Source organism: Myotis daubentonii, chromosome 11, assembly GCF_963259705.1.
Source record: "Myotis daubentonii chromosome 11, mMyoDau2.1, whole genome shotgun sequence".
NCBI classification, from domain to species: domain Eukaryota; kingdom Metazoa; phylum Chordata; class Mammalia; order Chiroptera; family Vespertilionidae; genus Myotis; species Myotis daubentonii.
In genome coordinates this window covers 64,534,163-64,553,021 of record NC_081850.1, presented here as the reverse complement: position 1 = coordinate 64,553,021, position 18,859 = coordinate 64,534,163, and the positions used below count along the sequence as shown (strand labels likewise).

Sequence of the window (18,859 nt, the reverse complement as noted above, 5' to 3'; positions counted from 1 at the left end):
GTCAGTAAGAAAGTGAAAGATCCTGGGATGAGCTGTTACTAAAAGGAATTAAGTAGAAAGAAGCGTGTGTGTGTGTGTGTGTGTGTGTGTGTGTATTGGCGCAGGTACTGGAATGTTACAGGGAAGTATAGGGAATGTCAGAAAGGGGTGGGCAGAGGAGAAAAACCCTTCCCAGGTTTCACCAGACCACCTGAGGGTATCCTAATTCATGTCCTGCTTTGGAGAAGCCCTACTTCAGATCTTTGTTGTTGTTGTGAATCCTCACCCGAGGATATTTTTCCCGTAGATTTTTTAGAGAGTGGAAGGAAGGGAGGGAGTGAGGGAGGGGGAGAGAGAGAGGGAGAGAGAGAGAGAGAGAGAGAGAGAGAGAGAGAGAGAGAGAGAGAGAGAGAGAGAGAGAGAGATAGATGTGAGAGAGGAGACACATCAATTGGTTGCCTCCCTCATGCACCCTGACCTGGGCCTGGGATCGAACCTGCATCCCTTGACTAGGATTCAATCCCGAGACCCTCAGGTGCGTGGGCCGATGGTTCTAACTGCTGAGCCACGCCAGCCAGGGCCTTATGTCAGATTCTTAATTTTCTTTCTAGGGAAATGTTCTTCGGCTTTGCTTCTAAAATTTTGCCAATAGACTTTCACATTGAACTGTGTATGTGAGAACAAGAAAGAGAAAGTTGCCAGTGTTTGGCCCTCGACCTCTCGTGCATTTTGATATAAAAATATATTTATCACACTGATAATATTGTAACTACAGTATTTGTGGTATGACGACTCTAATCTTTACTTATTGCTGCATTTCACATTTTGAAGGAACTTTAGAGTCAAGGGCAAGAGAGTTCATGAGAAAGGTAAAGATCTAGCCCTTCAAGCTCATGATTCACCTGCAAACTTGTCTGTGTTCTAGCTCCGCATTCAGGGCCAGAGATGGTATCAGGAGGAGTTTGCCCAGGAAATCACCTTTAATATCACCAGCAGCAGCCAGGCTCCTGAGATGTGCTTAGACCTGCGCCCGGGTACCAACTACAGTGTCAGCATTTACGCTTGGTCTTCTGTCCTTCCCGTGCTCATCTCCCTGACAACCCAGATAACAGGTACATCTCAAATACAGGTGTTTGGATGCACAGGGTCACCACGGGGCTGTGGCTAGGCCTGGGTAAAGAGGGACAGTATTCCTTTTTATCATTATGTGATGAACTTCAAGAAAGAGAGGAAGAAGGACATGGAATTGGAGAGGGGTGCTAAGGGGCCTGAAACGGTGACTGTTTTATTTCTTACAAAGATGTCTGAAACAAAATGTTATCTTTGGTTAAATTTTGGGTAGTGTGTACCTGAGTGTTGGTTCAATTCCTTCTGTATTTGTGCTTATGGCCACCAGGGGGCACTGGTGAGCTGCTTAAGTTCTTTGAGACCCACAACAGCATGTTTTCCAACTCTACCCTACTTTAAAGAATTTGCAATTTTAAATAAGTGTAAAAATTCAAGCTGTTAAGATCTTACGAAAGTGGGGGGGAGGACCCATCCCTTTTATAAAAGAGGAAAAAAGGGAACTTTATATGTTGATACGAAGAGGTACGCCTGCCTAAGATGTGGCTTTATTTTAGGAAAATTGTGAACTTTTGAATTTTACCAGAAATGTTAGGCAAGGCATTTGGGCCTGGAAAATGCAAAGCAGCTGATTTCCCAGAAGAAAAGTGAATGAATTTTCTTCTGAGTGTCTTACATTAAACAAAACCTTCCTCATGGGAACAGGATGAAAACTAGCGCTCTAGCTGCGGTGCGGTGCTGCTGACTTCAGCAGAGGTCTGACGTTCCAGGAATGCGGAAGGACAGGGACAAGTGTTGCCGTGAAAGGGGGTGAGAGGGGCGGGCGAGGTGGAAATCCGTTCGGTGGCTTTTAGAAAACGCGAATGGGAACTTTTATATATATATATCAGAAGAATATATGGTGTTTTGTTTAGAGGCACATGTGGTTGTCAAAGATGTGGCTTTGTTTCAGAAACATCATGGACTTTTGAATTTGACCAGAAATGTCAGGCAAGGAAGGGGGTCGGCCCTGGAAAACGCAGTAGCTGATTTCCCAGAAGAAAAGTGAATGGGATTTCCCTTCCGAGTGTCTTACACTAAACTAAATCTTACTGATGGGAACTCCCAGGAACCCAGAACCAGGGTTTCTGTGGGGCAGAGGAGTGGGGGAGGGGCATGCTGCAACTTAACAATTTAATTCAGCGGACATTTATGGATTGGCGATGTACAACGAGCCGGGCTAAGTGCTGACGGAGATGTAGAGATGAAAAAAAGATTGTTCCTTCTTGCTGGGAGCCAAGTCTTTATCGATGGGGAGATGTAGCTAGCCTTGTGACGTCTGATGACTTATGGTGTATGCTACCAGGTCTCCTGTGGCCATCAATTTCAATTGATCCTGCCTTCAGTGGGTGGCAACATCTCTGTGGGGTGGTAAGGATGAGGAAAGAACAACTGTGGTGTCTTTATTTATGCATATTTATTTATGTGTATTAGGTCCTTGCACTTACTTGAAGTTTACATAGTATAATGTTGGGACTTTGGTTTTGGTACAAATACATTTTTCTCCTGTTTTTGGTTCTTTTAGTTCATTTTTGGTGGGTTTTAGAGGAATTTTAACACATTTGCCCTTACATTACCTCTTTTCTCTATGGATTTTAATAGTTTGTCTACATTAGTGAAATGAATCTTTTGTTCCACCTATCACAACCCCCAGGCTATTTACACTTCAATTCTCTTTTCAATATTCTTTTTGACATTTTAAAATTTTCATGTGATCAATTCCATCGATTCCTTTATGGTTTCTGCCTCTGGTCATGCCAAGAAAAGCCTTCCTTACCCTGAAATCAGATTAATTCTTGTTTTCTAGTGCTCTTAATATCTTTGCTTTTCACGGTTAAACTTAGATCCATTTGGGATTGGTTTGGATGTGTGGTGTAAGGCTAAATTCACATGGTAGTGTCCCCCCAAATGATAAGCCAGTTTCCTGTCACCTTTGGGAAGACTATTCATGTCACACCCTTATTTACTTTCATTTATTTATTTGGGTCTCTTTATTTATTATCTTTTTATTTAAAAAAAAAATTTTTTTTTCCAGTTATTTGGGTCTCTTTCAAGACTGTCCTAGCTTCTTCCGTTCCTTTGCCTGCCCTGTGCTTATGTCTTACTATTTCAATTATGGTGATTTTAGAATATATTTAATTTCTTCCAGGTCAAGTCCTCCTTCATTGCTGTCCTCCACACTCTGTAAAGTTTTCCCACAGGGCAGCCCCAGATTGTCCTTTGCTTCTAGGAGGGGCTGGATGTTGTCAACACCCGGGAATGGCTGTGAGGGTCGCCTTCTGGGTCCTCCCACCGTACACGCTCTGCAGACACCCCCCATTTCTTGCCTGAAATCTGATTTGGTTTCAGTCCGCCACGAGGCTAAGGGAAAGGAGAACAAAGCTGCCAAGCACAGCAGCGGGGGGGGGGGGGGGGGGGGGGGGATGGGGAACAGGACCGTGGGAAAATGGCTGGAAGTTAGCGTTCTTTCACCTCGAAAGGTGGCGGAGTGAGAATGAGCGTGATGAGGTTCAGGCGTGTACATCGGGGAGGTGGAGCCGACTGTTGAAATCTCAGGTGGGAAGGCCCAGCGCAGGCCGAGCAGAAAGCACAGGTGACTGAATCAACCTGATGGCAGTGGCACATTCAGAGCCGAAGACCCAGTGCCCGGCGGCCCTGGGCCGAGCCTCGGAGGCCTCCTGCTCGGCTGTGGATGCGCCTTTCAGAGCTGAGCGAGCGCTTCGTTCCGCTGTTACCGAGGGCGAGGGCGGTGAGAAAGGGAGAAACGGGTGGTTTTAAAAGGTTAGTAGAATTAGAGGTTTTCATCTCAGGGAAGATCAAACAGAGGAATAACTTAAAAGAGCCTCTGGAGGGTTCTCACAGAGAAAAGAGTTCATCTCGCTCTGGGCGGAAAGCAGGAAATGTGTGATAAAAGCCACTTACCTTTACCGAGACAGCAGAACAGCACAAACAGAAGGGCATCTCAGTGGCAGCATGGGGGCTGGGGGCAGAAAGCCTCAAACTGGAAGGGGCACATTCCCGTGGGGCCTGGGCCCGGGCTTTGCCAACTGCCTGCCCTGCTTCAGGCCATTACCCGGAACCTAGCTGGTCTCGCTGGGGAGTGTCAGTATGGACTCTCCTTCTGGATGCCTCTTAGAAACAGCCTTCAGCATCTTTGTGTGAGGCCCTGGTTGTCGCCTCCTGGGGTCCCCAGCAATTCCACAGGTTTCATACATAATCCAAGTGACCATACCTGGTGACATTGGAAGAAATTCCAGATTTAGCGCTGCATAACAAAAGCTACAGGGACTCTCACTCTTCCACTTGGCCCTAGAGGCCTGGGTTGCCCAGTGGTTCCCTCTGGGCCCATCTTTTCTCAGATGCATTTATACTGTCCCCCAAATAACCATAGCCTCTCCTACTGACGACTGACTCCATGGCACCACCACAGTGTGCTGCTGAGCTCTGGACCTGTATTTCTACACTTGATCTTAGCCAAGAGGCTGAGAAGCAATCAGATGTGTGTTTCCAACTGGCTGCTGGACAATCCCATAAGCACGTCGAACTTCACAGGGCAACTTTCCCCTTGGATCTTGATGAAGGTCGTCACCACTGACTCAGAGGCCAAAACCCAAGCCCAGATCCCTTCCCCTTCCTCGTCTTCCACCACTTCCTGTTCCATCGCTTCCCATCTGGCCCTCTTCTTCAGTCTCCATGCCACCATTTGCCTCACATCTCAAGCACTGCTCACCTAGATTTTAGATGGCCTGTACACGTGCTCTTTTCCAATTCATCTTCCAATGAGCCATCTAAATTGTTCTTCTAAAATATGCATCTGCTAAGAATCTTTTTAAAAATATATATTTTATTGATTTTTTTATAGAGAGGAAGGGAGAGGGATAGAGAGCTAGAAACATTGATGAGAGAGAAACATCAATTAGCTGCCTCCTGCACACCCTACTGATGATGTGCCCACAACCGAGGTACATGCCCTTGACCGGAATCGAACCTGGGACCCTCCAGTATGCAGGCCGACACTCTAGCCACTGAGCCAAACCAGTCAGGTTCTTTTTTTTTTTTTTTTTTTTTAAATTTCAGAGAGGAAGGGAGAAGAAGAGAGAGAGAGAGACATCAATGATGAAAGAGAATCATTGATTGGCTGCCTCTTGCACAGCCCACACTGGGGATGGAGCCCACAACCCAGGCATGTGCTGGAAATCGAACCATGACCTCCAGGTTCATAGGTCGATGCTCAACTACTGAGCCACGCTAGTGTCTGCTAAGAATCTTTAAATGACTTCTTATTTCTAGGACTTAGATCTGACCTCCACCCACACCTCTCACTTTATGGCCTGCCTCTACCCAGTTGGACTCATCCTCCGCCATACTGAAGTGCTGTCCGCACCCTCTCACCTCCTGCTCCTGCAGATAGCTGTTTCTGTGTGCCATAGGCTCCCTCCTCCCCTCGCCCAGGTGTATAACTTTATCATAGCTCTAAGCCTCTTGTGATTACAAAACTGTCTCTACTATTTTCAATAGAGCTTTTAAAACTATCTAGGAAGGTCTACATTTTTATTTATTAAAATTTGGAGTGAGAATTTCTACCTCAAAGGTATATTCTAATTGGGTAAATAGAGTCTGTTTTGGCCTCCCAGTCCTTGATTTCATTATGGCAGAGTTTAGGGCCAGAAGGGGGCATACTCATATTTTATTCCTTCTCTTTCTCTCTTCCTCCCTCTGTCTGTAAATCTCATTTACTCGATAGCATTGTTTAGAAGATTAAATGAGATGAGGCATGTACAGGACACATCTAGTGCATTCGGTTAGTGGTCAGTTCATCCACAAGGCAGAATGGCAGCTGGTACATGAAGGTAGCTTCTGGTTAAATGCTAGAACACCAGTGTCAGACAATTAGTATATTCTCCTCCCAGTGGAAAATCCATTTGGGGAGTTTGATTGCCGGGGAGAGCAGAATAAAGACAGAGAACTGTGTGATTATAAAGGATCTAGAAGTCTAACGTGCTGGTCTTCTCCGCCAAATAGGGACCTGTCCACTCAGTGAACGATAATGCCCAGAGCATCCACCCTCTGCCAGTGCTCGGGTATCGCTTCTTTATTCTGGTAAAATATATGTTACATAAATTGTACCATTTTAACCATTTTCCAGTACACAATTCATTGGCATTAAGTACATTTACAATGTTATCACCATTACCTATTTCTAAAATTTCTTTATCAACCCAAACAGAAACTCTGTTGACCCATAAGCAGTAACTCCACATTCCCTGACCCAGCCTCCTCAGTCCTTGGCAACTTCTAATCTACTTCCCTGTGTCTATGGATTCGCCTGTTATAGCTATTTCACAGAAGTGGAATCATACAGTATTTGTGCTTTTGTGTCCGGCTTATTTCACTCAGGGTAATGTTTTCAAGATCCATCCATGTTGTAGCATGTACCCGAATATGCTCATCACTTCTTACATTAAACCTTTCCTTTTGTTGGCCCCACGAGGACCACTTTCTTCCTGCTTCTACTTATTCTGATCGTACTCTCTTCTTCTTTTCCACATGTTTTCAGAGCCTCCCCTTCCGGAAGTAGATTTTTTCACAGTGCACGGAGGGCCTCTCCCACGCCTGAAACTGAGGAGAGCCAAGGAGAACAATGGGCCTATCAGGTCAGTAGCCGCCCCTTTTCCAGGGCTGCCCAGGAACCCTCATGGAGTGCTTTGGAGTCTGGGTGGCAGCACCTGAATAGTTGGGTACAGACTGGACCCTTAATTTCAACCAGTCCCCTTCCAAACAAATACAGAGACTTCCAAAGGACCAGAGACCAGCATTTAGGCAGCTCAGGTCAAGAAATTCAGTCCATTTCTTTGATCATTGGACAAGCAATGGTTGGGAGTCTGGGACATGTCAGGCATTATCCTTGGCACTCAGATCTCCATGTGTATCTGTTAGTGGCGGTGGATCAGGGGCATCATTACATTTATCAAAACCAGTACATATTTTCCTTTACTTAAGGATGGGCAGCTTCTGAAAAGGTCATTTGGATAATTCTTTTAATTCACTCATGTATTGAGTTATGGGCAAAATACCACATAGTTAATGACTGCTTCTGGAATCCCAGATAGTAGTGGGATGGAATTAATTTATCTCGGTTGGAGGACTACATTGTGTTCAATTAAGCATTTTATTTACAAAGGTCATGATAGGGTCACGAAAGCAGAATTATCCCCCTTTTAAGAGAGGAAGATAGAGGTTTCCTGGAGAGATGAGCAACTGCCTCACAGGCATACATCAAGGAGATAACAATACCTCGCCATGCTTGACCTAACGGACATGGCTTTATCTCTCTTGACCCGTCAGTCCAATCCAAGCATGAGATACTATAAAAAAGAACACCTGGGGACACTTGTGTGTCCATTGATAATGAAACTTAGGCTTCTTCTGTCTTCCCATTAGTTTACGTTCAGTAAATGCTCAAAGGTCTTTCCTGGGATGGATGTTGCCTAAATTGTTCTGTTTCTTGATTCCTGTCAAGTGACTGGAATGCACTGTAATTCTGTTGTTATAAAGGCAACAGAAGTTGTGACATCACTACCTGAGAGCATTTGCAAGAGAAAATGTGATATTTGGAACAAATAATGATGCAAGGCAAAAAGAAAAGCCAATGACAGTCTACCCTTATGGCTTGTGCAGGCACGTGCCTCCAAAACAGGAAGTGGAGATCTGTGAGTCATTCAAAGAGGGTGGTGATGACAAAGAGGGGAAAAATCCTTCCAGTGACTCAAGGGAGGGTGTGCTGAGAAAGAGGGGAAAAGTCCTTCCAGAACAGTCCTGTTCTAAACAGTCCCAACTGCCCCCCCAATATCATCAGGGCTAGTTACCAGCAGGCCAGTGGGGTGGTGTCCTCCGCCTGACTGCTGTGTCTGATCTGAGCTGGGAGTAGCAGCTTTGCCAGTGTGCGATGCATTGTTGATAAAGGGCAGTGGCTGGGGGCACATGGTGGAGCAGGGGAGGGGCTCTGGGACCGAGGCTTTCTTCCTTAGCTTGGTGACCTGGGGTAGATGATGCGGCCTGTTCCTGGGCTTTCTCAATGGTGGTGTCTCCCACACTTGCCAGATTACAGGAGTCACCTGGATGGTGTTAGTAGCAAGACAAATTCTCAGAGTCAACTCCTGGAGATTTTTTTTAATCCTCACCCAAGGATATTTTTTTCCCATTGATCTTTAGAGAGAAAGTAGGAGGGAGGACTGAGGTGCGGGGGGAGGGAGGGAGGGAGAGAGAGAGAGAGAGAGAGAGAGAGAGAGAGAGAGAGAGAGAGAGAGAAACATCAATGTGAGAGACACATCGACTGGTTGCCTCTTATATGCACCCCAATCGGGACTGGGGACCAAACCTGCAACTGAGGTATGTGCCCTTGACTAGGAATTGAACCCGAGACCCTTTGGTCTGCTGGCCAACGCTCTACCCACTGAGGGAAACTCCTGGAGATTTTGACCAGTAGTGCCCGCAGGGGGGCTAGAAGTTTGTATAATTATCAAGCAGCTCGGGTGATTATGACCATGCTAACTGGGGAGACTGCTTTCTGCCACGTGAATAGTGCCTTCAATGGACAATGCACAGTCAAATAGTTCAGGTGAACCTTGACTTTGCACTTGAGCAGCACCACCTATGTGGAAAGATCAGAGGGATTTGAAGATATGCTTATGGGAAGGATGGAGCTGCTGCAACTTGTACTTTCTTCCCTGCAGCCATGATTCACTGGGAAACCTTCAAGTCCCCAGGAAAGTGTGTGTGACAGGTGTTTCCTTGTAGCCAGTGGGCGCTGAGTAAATGTTTACTGGTGATGACAGTGACACCTCATTGCCCTGCAGGCTTTAGCTTGTCCCTTTCGTAGAAAACACTTGGCCCGAAAGTGAACCCACACTTTGTGGAAATCGGGGCCCTGAGGACACCTCTGATGTTTGGAATGGAGACTTTCCAAACCCAACACCTGCTGTGGGGGAGGGCTCCCTTTCCTTAGCCCAGTGACTCATGGGCCGTTAGCAAGCAAGAGATGGGGCATTATGCATGTGGAATAGGAAGTGTGCATTTATGGCTAAAACAGAATTATGTGGCCTAATGACTTTTGGAAATTACCCTAATCATATCTGCTGCTGATGCATGTTTTTCTCTCTTTGCTGAAGTTTTAACTCAGGAAACATTAGTGGGAAGTCAGTCACAGCCAAAGACCAGGGTAAGGAGTTGCAAAGATATGAGAGTAAATCATTCAAGTACCTGCCCTCAAGCCTGATCGAGAAAGCAGATGTTCAAACAATTACTGCACCAGCGTCAGGTGATATGTACTGAGGAGAGGGCAATGAAAGGGAAGGCGTGATTCATTCTCAGTGAAATTTTATTCTTAGACTTCCTTTCACTGACAGGTTTTCTATTTGGGGGGATAAATAAAAATACACATGACAAAATGACACCTGATTGCTCACGTGTTCCTGTGCCCACAGTTAGGGAGCGGTTTCACAATACACAGGTGACATTTGGCCAGTCTGGTTGTTTCGGGATGTTGTCAGATGAGATGAAGCCATGGTGACTGTGCACGCCCTTCTTCTCATTGATTTCACATGAACTTTGCTATCCGTCTGTGAGCTGCAGGGAATGTAAATCACATGAGTTCCATGTTCGGTTACCATGTGATTTCCTGGAGCCTTTTTGCAGACTTAGTACATTAACTCTTGCGGACAGCCAGCCTCCACGTGACGACTAAACCCTTTCCACAGCAGGGCTTTATTTGCCCACATGAAAAATCACTGATCAGATCAACTTTATGGCTTGTATGTCCAGGGCGGTGATGTGTACAACCACTTCTCTCAGCTAAAGATGTGCTTGGTGTCCATCGGTAGCCAGAACATGAAGACATCCCTCGCCCAGTGTCATCTGGCAATAACGCTGCAGGTTAAAACTGGAGTTCCTTTGACTGTTGGAGCAGTCAGACTAAATCTCACATGGGCAAGGACTTTTTTTCTGTCCAGTGTTGTAGCTCCAGTGCTCAGATAAGTGCTTATCTCATTGCAAGTGCTTAACTATGAATGAATGAATGAATGAATGAATGAATGAATGACTCCCTAAGCAAGAGTCTGATAGACATTTTCTTTTTCCTTCCAGTTCCTATCAGGTGTTAGTGGTTCCCCTGGCCCTCCAAAGCACATTTTCTTGTGATTCTGAAGGGGCGACCTCATTCTTTAGCAATGCTTCTCATACCGATGGCTATGTGGCTGCAGAACTACTGGCCAGACATGTTCCAGATGATGCCATGGAGATCTCCATTGGAGACAGGCTGTATTACGGGAAATATTATAATGCACCCTTGAAAGCAGGGAATGATTATTGCATTATATTACGAATCACAAGCGAGTGGAATAAGGTATATTTCTTTAAAAGCTCTTCTGAACTATGTTCTTCTTCACGTGAAATTTGGATGGTTGAACATTTGTTTCTCCAGTGTTTGAGATGGACACTGCACATAATAACCATAAGAATGTGTTGAACCCTTGGCCTTGGTAAAGGACGGGCAGGTGAAACCTCTATGGAGGGTGATAGTCTCAACTTCCTGGAGGACCTGGTTGGACCTGCGTTTGGACTGATCCGGTTTTGGTTCTTCCTCTGACGCTGACAGACGCCCTCCTTCCAGTGCATTGCGGAAGCCCGAGTTGGAGAGGAATTTCTAGATCTCTTGTCACTTCCCCGTTCTCCTGCCAGGCTGCAGCCTCCCCTCATTCTTCTGGAAGCAGGGGGGAGGGCACATTAGGCTCAGTCCTGCCCTACTGTCCATCACGTCTGTGGCTATTGCACAGGCCTCACTCTCCTCTCCCCTGTCCTTAGAAAGGCTGTGCTCCCCCAGCTGTGGTTCTTCCGTGAGACGTAGAACTGAATACTCATCACATAATAAATAAATATAATGACCTGGATCAGTCAGCCAGGGATGGAAGGTCTTCTGGAGTAAACATTGTGATGGTTGAACTCTGTAAGTTTCAAAGGCCCTACCTCCAAATATCATCACACTGGGGTTAGGGCTCAACAGATGAATTTTGGGGGACAAACATTGAGTCTATGACAGAGGGAATAAAGCGGGAGGTTATGATAAAAATTTTAGTTAATAGGAAGCTTTCCTGTGATGTCATTGTTACCTCCTTTTCATACAGCTGAGTGGAACATGTGCCTGTTTTTAGGGATGCTAAAGGAGATAAGAAGCTTTGAAAAAATGTGTATGTGGACTTGCATATTTGAATCGCAACTACTTACCCCAGGGGTTTCAAATATATTAGTCATATTAAAATCAGTAGTGACTTACTCATTTTTAAACTGCTTTGTTGATATAAAATTCACATACCATATAATTTACCCATTTAAAGTGAGAAATTCTGTGTTTTTTAGTGTGTTCACAAGCTTGTGCAACCCCCACCACCGTCTAATTCCAGAACATTATAGTAGTGATTTTAAAAAATATTTAATTTTAGTTGTGGTAAAATAAAATGTACCATCTTAATAATTTTTTAAAATATATTGTTATTGCTTTTAGAGAAGAAAAGAGAGAGAGAGAGAGAGAGAGAGAGAGAGAGAGAGAGAGAGGAGAGAGAGACAACAATGATGAAAAAGAATCATTGAGCGACTGCCTCCTACACACCCTTTACTTGGAAAGGAGCCTGCAACCTGTGCATGTGCCCTGACCGAGAATCAAACTGTGATCTGGTTCATAGGTCGACGCTCAACCACTGAGCCACCTAGTCGGGCCATACATGTTCTTTTCCCTTTCTTCCTGGTTCTTGGCTACTGTTTGGGCAAATGTGGTTGCCAGATAAGTGTCATCATTATAGGTGAAGTATTATGTGCCAGGAGTTCTAGTAGCCTTGCCTATCATGTGCATCAAAACTTCTTGCTGAGCCTGGATCTGTCCTCAGAATCTTTTCAACATCATTCTCCTGTGGGTCAGTGCCAGTTGCTCAGCGCTGACAAGGGGAATGAAACTTACTGCCATTCCTGTTGTTTACCCATAGGGTGTGCTTTCTGAGATCGATGGAAAGCTATCGAAGTGATCCCTGGGGTCACTTGCCAGTCCCCTGAACACCTGGTGATCACATGGTTGAGATGTAATATGTTGGAGCTAGATGAGACTTCAAAGATGTTCTAGTTCAAATTAAGAGCTGAAACTTGGAGAGTGAGATATGCTGACAGACAGATTGTGCCATCAGCTTAAACATGTTGCTGTGTTTGCCGTTACAGGTGAGAAGATGCTCCTGTGCAGTGTGGGCTCAGGTGAAAGGTAAAACCCTTTTCTGCTACGAACCCTGTCCTCATCTCTATGTCCAGTCTGCAGCATCAAGTGTATGTTAGTGAGATTTCTTTTGAAATTGTCACAGGTGCCAGAAACCCATCTCATAGCAGCTTAAGCAGAAAGCTGAGAAGAATGGGAGTCTAAGGGTGGGAGTTTATGGAAGTCCCATAAGAGCAGCATCCCCAGGACCCCAGGAACTGGGACTTGGGACTCAGCACCATGTGTGGGGTTCTCTCTTTCTGTCTCTTGTCTCTGCTCTGTTTCTAAGTGTGAGTTGGCATCATTTTCTTTGACTATAAGCCATGTGGTAGGGAGGGATGGGCCCCAGCTACCACACCTTAGCAACTTCAGTAGGCACAGAAAGTTCCTCAGTTCAGGGAACGCCTTTTCTCCTAGGGTATGTGACTGTCTGTTGGATGAGTCACTGTACACAGGAGATGGGGTACGATGATTGGTCTATCTTGGGTTTGGGGCTTACTCATATGACTGGTTGGGGGCAGATCGATGTGATAGACAACCCCATCAGCGTTGCAGTAGGAGGGGGACATGATCCCCATCAGGAAAAGAGGCACAGAAAAACATGCTGGCAGACGACAACAAAGAGCTACAGCAGCCCATTGCTTCCAGCCGTTTGGCTGCTTTGCATGTACACATACATACACACATGCCATTAAGAAAGACATCTTCCATTAAGGAAATGGAATGGTCCGCCACACAACCACAAGTGGCACCCTCGTGGAAGATAACTCAAACGGGGGTCTCTGACTGCCTCCAGCTCCAAGACCAAGATTCCCAGGCATGGTTCCGTTCTTCTCCATCAAATCCAGATGTGCTTCTCACGATCTGTTTAGCAATCCATGACGAAACGGCTGCCATTCTCAAACCACAGTATATATTATGAAAGGAAAAACAATAAGTACTTTCACTTAGAAAGGAGGAAAAACTACAGTACTGTGCACTGGTCAGGGGGCCTAGAACAATGACCACCTCATGCTGGGGAGGAAAAGCAAGTACCCCTTGCCCTGGCCGCAGAATGGGTCACTTGATCAGTCGGTTGGGCTGCCTCGGTCTTTTCCTGGGTCTGCCTGTTGGGGAGTAGCCTTGTCTATTTCCTCCGAAGCCACATCGAAGAGATGAGCTGGGAGGAGCTCTGCTGAGTGCTGTACAGTTTAAACCTCCTGCTTCCTACATGCACTTATCCAGGCGGGGACTTGCCTCAGGGATTAAGCCATGACAGGTCCTTGTATCCTTGTATGCCAGGCTGGGATTTCCCCAGCAGCCAGCCAGGGGACTTGATTCCCAGAATTCCATTAGTTTATAGCTAATACCAGAAATCTTGTCAAGTTTACGACCTTTGAGTCTGGACCCTTTCCCTGTGGTTTATGAGTCCTAGCAACTTCCTGAGGAATTCTGCCCATAGCCCGCAGTATCAGTTTAACCCCTTACATCCTGTCCCTTACTTCAGAGCAGCATACAACAAGAGGCTGGGGTGGTGAGGAAGAGCGGATGTAACCTTGCTTTCAGGGAGATTCCTACCCTGTCATTAGAGGGGACTTAGCAGGAAATGCTTGAGGGGGACCTGGGGAATTAGGCTTTCTTCATTTGTCTGCTCATCCCCTCAGCTTATTTCTCCTCTTTTTACTCTACTCACACCAACTTCACCAAGGGTAGAGGACTTGGTTTTTCAGTTGGGAAGGGTAGTACCTGACCACGAACCATCTTAGCTTATGGATGGCCAGACAGTGAAGGTTTCTCTCTTGCTCTCTTATCTCCAGCTTTATTGAGAAAGAATGAATATATAATTGGCATGATATCATGTAAGTTTGAAGTGTATAATGTGTATAATTTGGCATACATGTGTATTATAAAATGACTACCCCAATAAAGTTACTTAACACCTCCATCATCTCACAAAATAACCATATACATACACACACACACACACACACACACACATTAGAGGCCTAGTGCATGAAATTTGTGCTCTGGGGAGGGGGCTCCCCTCAGCCCAGCTTGCACCCTCTCCAATCTGGGACCCCTCAGGGGATGTCTGACTTCCGGTTTAGGCCCAATCCCTGTGGGCCTAAACCGGCAATTGGACATCCCTCTCAAAATCTGGGACTGCTGGCTTCCAACCACTCGCCTGCCTGCCTGCCTGATTGCCCCTAACCACTCCCCTGCCAGCCTGATCAATGCCTAACTGCTCCCCTGCCAGCCTGATCGCCCCCAACTGCCCTCCCTGCCAGCCTGATCTTGCTCCCAACTGCCCTCCCCCGCTGCCCTGATATCACCCCCAACTGCCCTCCCCTGCTGGCCTGATCTTGACCCCAACTGTCCTCCCCTGCTGCCCTGGTTGCCCCCAACTGCCTCTGCCTGCCTCATTGCCCCTAACTGCCCTCCCCCGCTGCCCTGATCTCACCCCCAACTCCCCTCCCCTGCTGGCCTGATCTTGTCCCCAACTCCCCTCCCCTGCTAGCCCAATCGCCCCTAATGGCTTCTGCCTCGGCCCCCACCAAGATGGCTTTGTCTAGAAGGAAGTCGGACGTCCGGAAGATGGCAGGTCGACCCGGTCTAATTAGCATATTATCCTTTTATTAGTATAGATAGATTATATAGGATAGGATTGCTTAAATGGGGGAGGAAGCCTTTTTCAGCAGGAGGAGATGCTCTTGGGAGACAAAAACACATAATCCCTATATCTGAACTGATAGCCAGCCATATGTACTATATTGCCAAAACGGTCATTAAAAAATTGAACCGCTTTCTTACACCTTACACCAAACAGCTGTTGCCCTTAAAACCCCTCCTCAGCCCCCACCTTAGGTTCTGCCTTCGCTGTTCACCTAGATTAGGTTCTGATTGGTCAGTTTCAATGCCAGTCAGCGTCAAAAGCTCTGCCTCCTAGACAGCCATTGGCTTCTGGCACTTCACCCAGATGAGGTTCTGATTGGTCGGTTTCTATGCCAGTCGGCATCTCCAGGCCTCTCTCTGGGCCTGATCAAAGAGGCAGGTCTGATTAGTAGCCTCCACAGAGGCCTGGAGAGAAACAGAAGCACGGCTGCTGGCGAAGCCCAGAGAGAAAGAGAGAGGCAACAGCTGATCAACAGCTGCCACAGAGGCTGCGGATCAGACCCTGCCTCTCTCTCTGCAGGTCTCTCTCCGGGCCTGATCTGCAGCTCCCTCAGCAGTCAGTGCTGGGTTGCTGCGCCAGCACAGGCTGCAGTCAGTGCTGGGTCGCCTCGGCAGCCCAGCACTGACTTCCGGTGTTTGGTCAGCCTTCGGTCGTTATGGACCCTGGCTCTTTATATATATAGATGAACATAGGAGATCTACTCTCCTAGCAACTTTGCAGTTTACAATACAGTATTGTTAACTATGGTCACCATGCTATGCAGTAGATCCCCAGAACATCTCATAACTGGAAGTTTGTACCCTTACATCAACATCTCCCCATTTCCCCCACCCCCTGGCAACTACCATTCTATTCTCTGTTTTGATGAGTTCAGCTTCATTAGATTCTACATAAAAGGGAGCTCATATAGAATTTGTCCTTCTTTGTGTGACGTATTTCACTCAGCATAATAAGTGAGGACCTTGCTTAACAAAGATGTGTGCTATTCCTTTCTGGGTGCAGACAGGCTAAGCTCCCTTTCTTGGAGTTGAATGAAAGCCACAAGAAACAGCCAGACATTCAACACTGGGACATTTCTCTGCCAGTCCATTCCCTGAAGCGCTAAGGGTAGGAATGGAGTGGTGGCCACAAGGAAAAGAGGTGCTTTTTTCAGAAGAATAGAGATGTGCAAGTATCCCGGACATAGAATTGATAACTTCCAGATGCCACTGCTTTCAGCAACTGTGATTGGCAAACACTCAAACTGGGTAGAAGAAATGGCCAACGAGCTGGCTGCATTCTACTATGATTAAGTTAGACAGGAAGGACTTTGCTTTGGAAATATCTAAGTGGCATTTGGCAGTCCCCCCCCCCCCCCCCGCCCCCGCCTCTCAAATTAAGGACCAACACTGAAAGTGAGTGTGAACCTTTGAATTCAAACTACTGGAAAGATCTGGAGGTAATAGAACACCCATGGGTATGTTGAAATTCCGAGGGGAATGCTAGCACATATTTTTCTATGTACATAATTAACCTGTGTTGTACACTAACCTCTGGCAATCTCTTCTGTGAAAAGGAGAAATTGTTCCATTTCACTCATGCCAAGCAAAAGGCCCATTCTTTCCTTTGCCCAGTCATGAATTATGATGTTTACCTTTCGCAAATTGCCCGTAAAAGGGCTTTGTGATGGTTACCAGGGAACCAGCAGTGGGTTTGATGGGAAACGCAAAGGCCTGGGCTTCCTTGCCCGAGATCTGCTACTAATCAGCCGAATGGCTTGAAATGATATTTAACTTGGCTGATTCTCGGTGGCCTCTTCCCAAGATCTCTGCGATCCCTTCCCGCCACAAAGGACTGTGAGTCTGATTTCTTGAGTCGCAAAGCGAGGTCATTTAATACATAGGAAATGATAAACTGCAATCAGGGAACATTCTTCAGCTGCAGACAGAAACCTCTGAGTCAGTCACTTCTCCTCTTTCTCTTTCTGCCCACATTTTGCACGACTGGGCATGCCTCTCTGATTTTCATCTCTGTGTTCACTTCCTAGCATGGACGACTGGTAAAGCCTCCTGTCTCATTTCCCATCACAAGTGTTCAGGGTTTCCCTCTTCTCCCTAGCCTGCACGCCACCACCTGACTCATATTTCTAGATTTCAGCTCTGATTTTATTATTTCCCTTGACAGTTTTCCATAGTTCTCCATGACTTTTTAGTTTTATTTCCAAGCCTCAGTGTGACACCAATGTACCTTTCTAATTGCATCTCTCATTCTTCTTCACGCAAACTTATATATCAGCCCTCGCTGGATATGGCCCTGCCTTCTCTCCTTCATGTCTTGCTCATACGATTACATGCTTACTTCCATCTGGATTGCCCTATACCCTTCCAGTAATCTCTCCTTATTACAGTCCCACCTGTTCTTCAAGACTTAAACCAAGGGCCACCTTCTTCCTGAAGCTTTTTCTGTGTGCTCGATGGGACAGGATCTCTATTTCTTCCTCTCTTTAGCCACTCTGCCGTACTTTAGAGCAGGGATGGGGAGCCTTTTTTCTGCCAAGGGCCATTTGGGTATTTATAACATCATCCGAGGGCCATACAGAATTACCAACTTAAAAATGAGCCTGCTATATATGGTCAAACATTTAATTAACTCACCCCTAATGCCTTGGCAGGCTAGACTAAATGATTTCATGGGCCTTATATGGCCTCCAGGCCAGATGTTCTCCACCCCTGCTTTAGAACAATGGTACACTTGTCTTTTCTTACCAGATTTCCTACCCTGGAGGGAGACCATTTGAAGAACTGGAGTAGTACCCAGCACACATTAGGTGCTTAATCAGAATTTATGGAATTGGGTTGAATGATTAATAGGGAACCAGAAGTACAGTTTGATGAAAAAGCATAGTAGGGGTGTCCTTGTCAAATTAAATAATCCAGATAAGATTTATATCAAGATATAAGCCTAGCCCAGCTGGTATGGCTTAGTGGTTGAGCATCAACTTATGAACCAGGAGGTCACAGTTCGATTCCTGGTCAGGGCATATGCTTGGGTTGTGGGCTCGATCCCCAGTGTGGGGTGAGCGTTAGGCAGCCGATCAATGAGTCTCTCTCATCATTAATGTTTCTCTCTCTCTCTCTTCCCCTCCCTCCCCCTCTGAAATCAATAAAAATATATTTAAAAAATAAAATAAAACCTTCATAATTGTGATTGGCAGAGGTCTAGATGGCCTCACAAATTCTGGGCCCTGGTGTACACCCATTTTTTCCCATTTATTTACAGGCTAGTCTAGGTGCTGCTGTGAAAAAATAGTACCCACTGGGTGGTTAGGGGAAGTAATTAGAACAGGGTCTGGCACGTAGTAAGTGCTAATAAGTGTTTGCAAATTAAAACATGGCCACTAGTTTAGAACATGACAGAACTGAACATGACAGTTTCTGGGCCCAAATGTATACCTCACATGTGGGTCTTTTCCAGTTTATAACCAGGGATCTCCCAGAAGTTGGCATGTGATGCACCCCAAATAGAAATATTAACGTCTTTCAAAGAGCTTTTACATCAATGTTCTTATTTTGTCCCCAGGGGAACCTGAGCAGAACAGGGAGGTACCACTCTTGCTGATGTGAAGGGAAAATGAGAGATACGTCTACCAACAGACAGGATTGATTTGCTCTATTCAACTATTGGAGCTATCATTTTTTGAGCAAAAAATCCAAGTGATGTCGGAACGACTTCTTCCTCAATGCAAAGGAAAACTGCCCATAAGTCTAGTCTAGCCATAAGTGATTGACTTGAGAGAGGACCAACCAAAGCACACAGTGTGCTGCATTTGTATGCTCTCCAAGGTCCGTCTTTTCCTC

At 46.0% G+C, this 18,859-nt stretch overlaps 1 protein-coding gene across 4 annotated transcripts in view; it reads left to right on the top strand.

The window, feature by feature from the left end:
• SUSD1 (sushi domain containing 1) overlaps positions 1-18,859 on the top strand; it is a 92,772-nt gene that overhangs the window by 68,757 nt on the left and 5,156 nt on the right. For 3 of the 4 annotated variants that reach the window (XM_059657652.1, XM_059657653.1, XM_059657650.1), the window contains 4 exons: positions 905-1,091; positions 6,641-6,737; positions 10,225-10,483; positions 12,340-12,379. In XM_059657652.1, coding sequence (XP_059513635.1) covers positions 905-1,091; positions 6,641-6,737; positions 10,225-10,483; positions 12,340-12,379 — 583 coding nt within the window. The remainder of the gene's footprint in view (positions 1-904; positions 1,092-6,640; positions 6,738-10,224; positions 10,484-12,339; positions 12,380-18,859) is intronic. The other variant, XR_009447698.1, reaches the window with a different exon arrangement.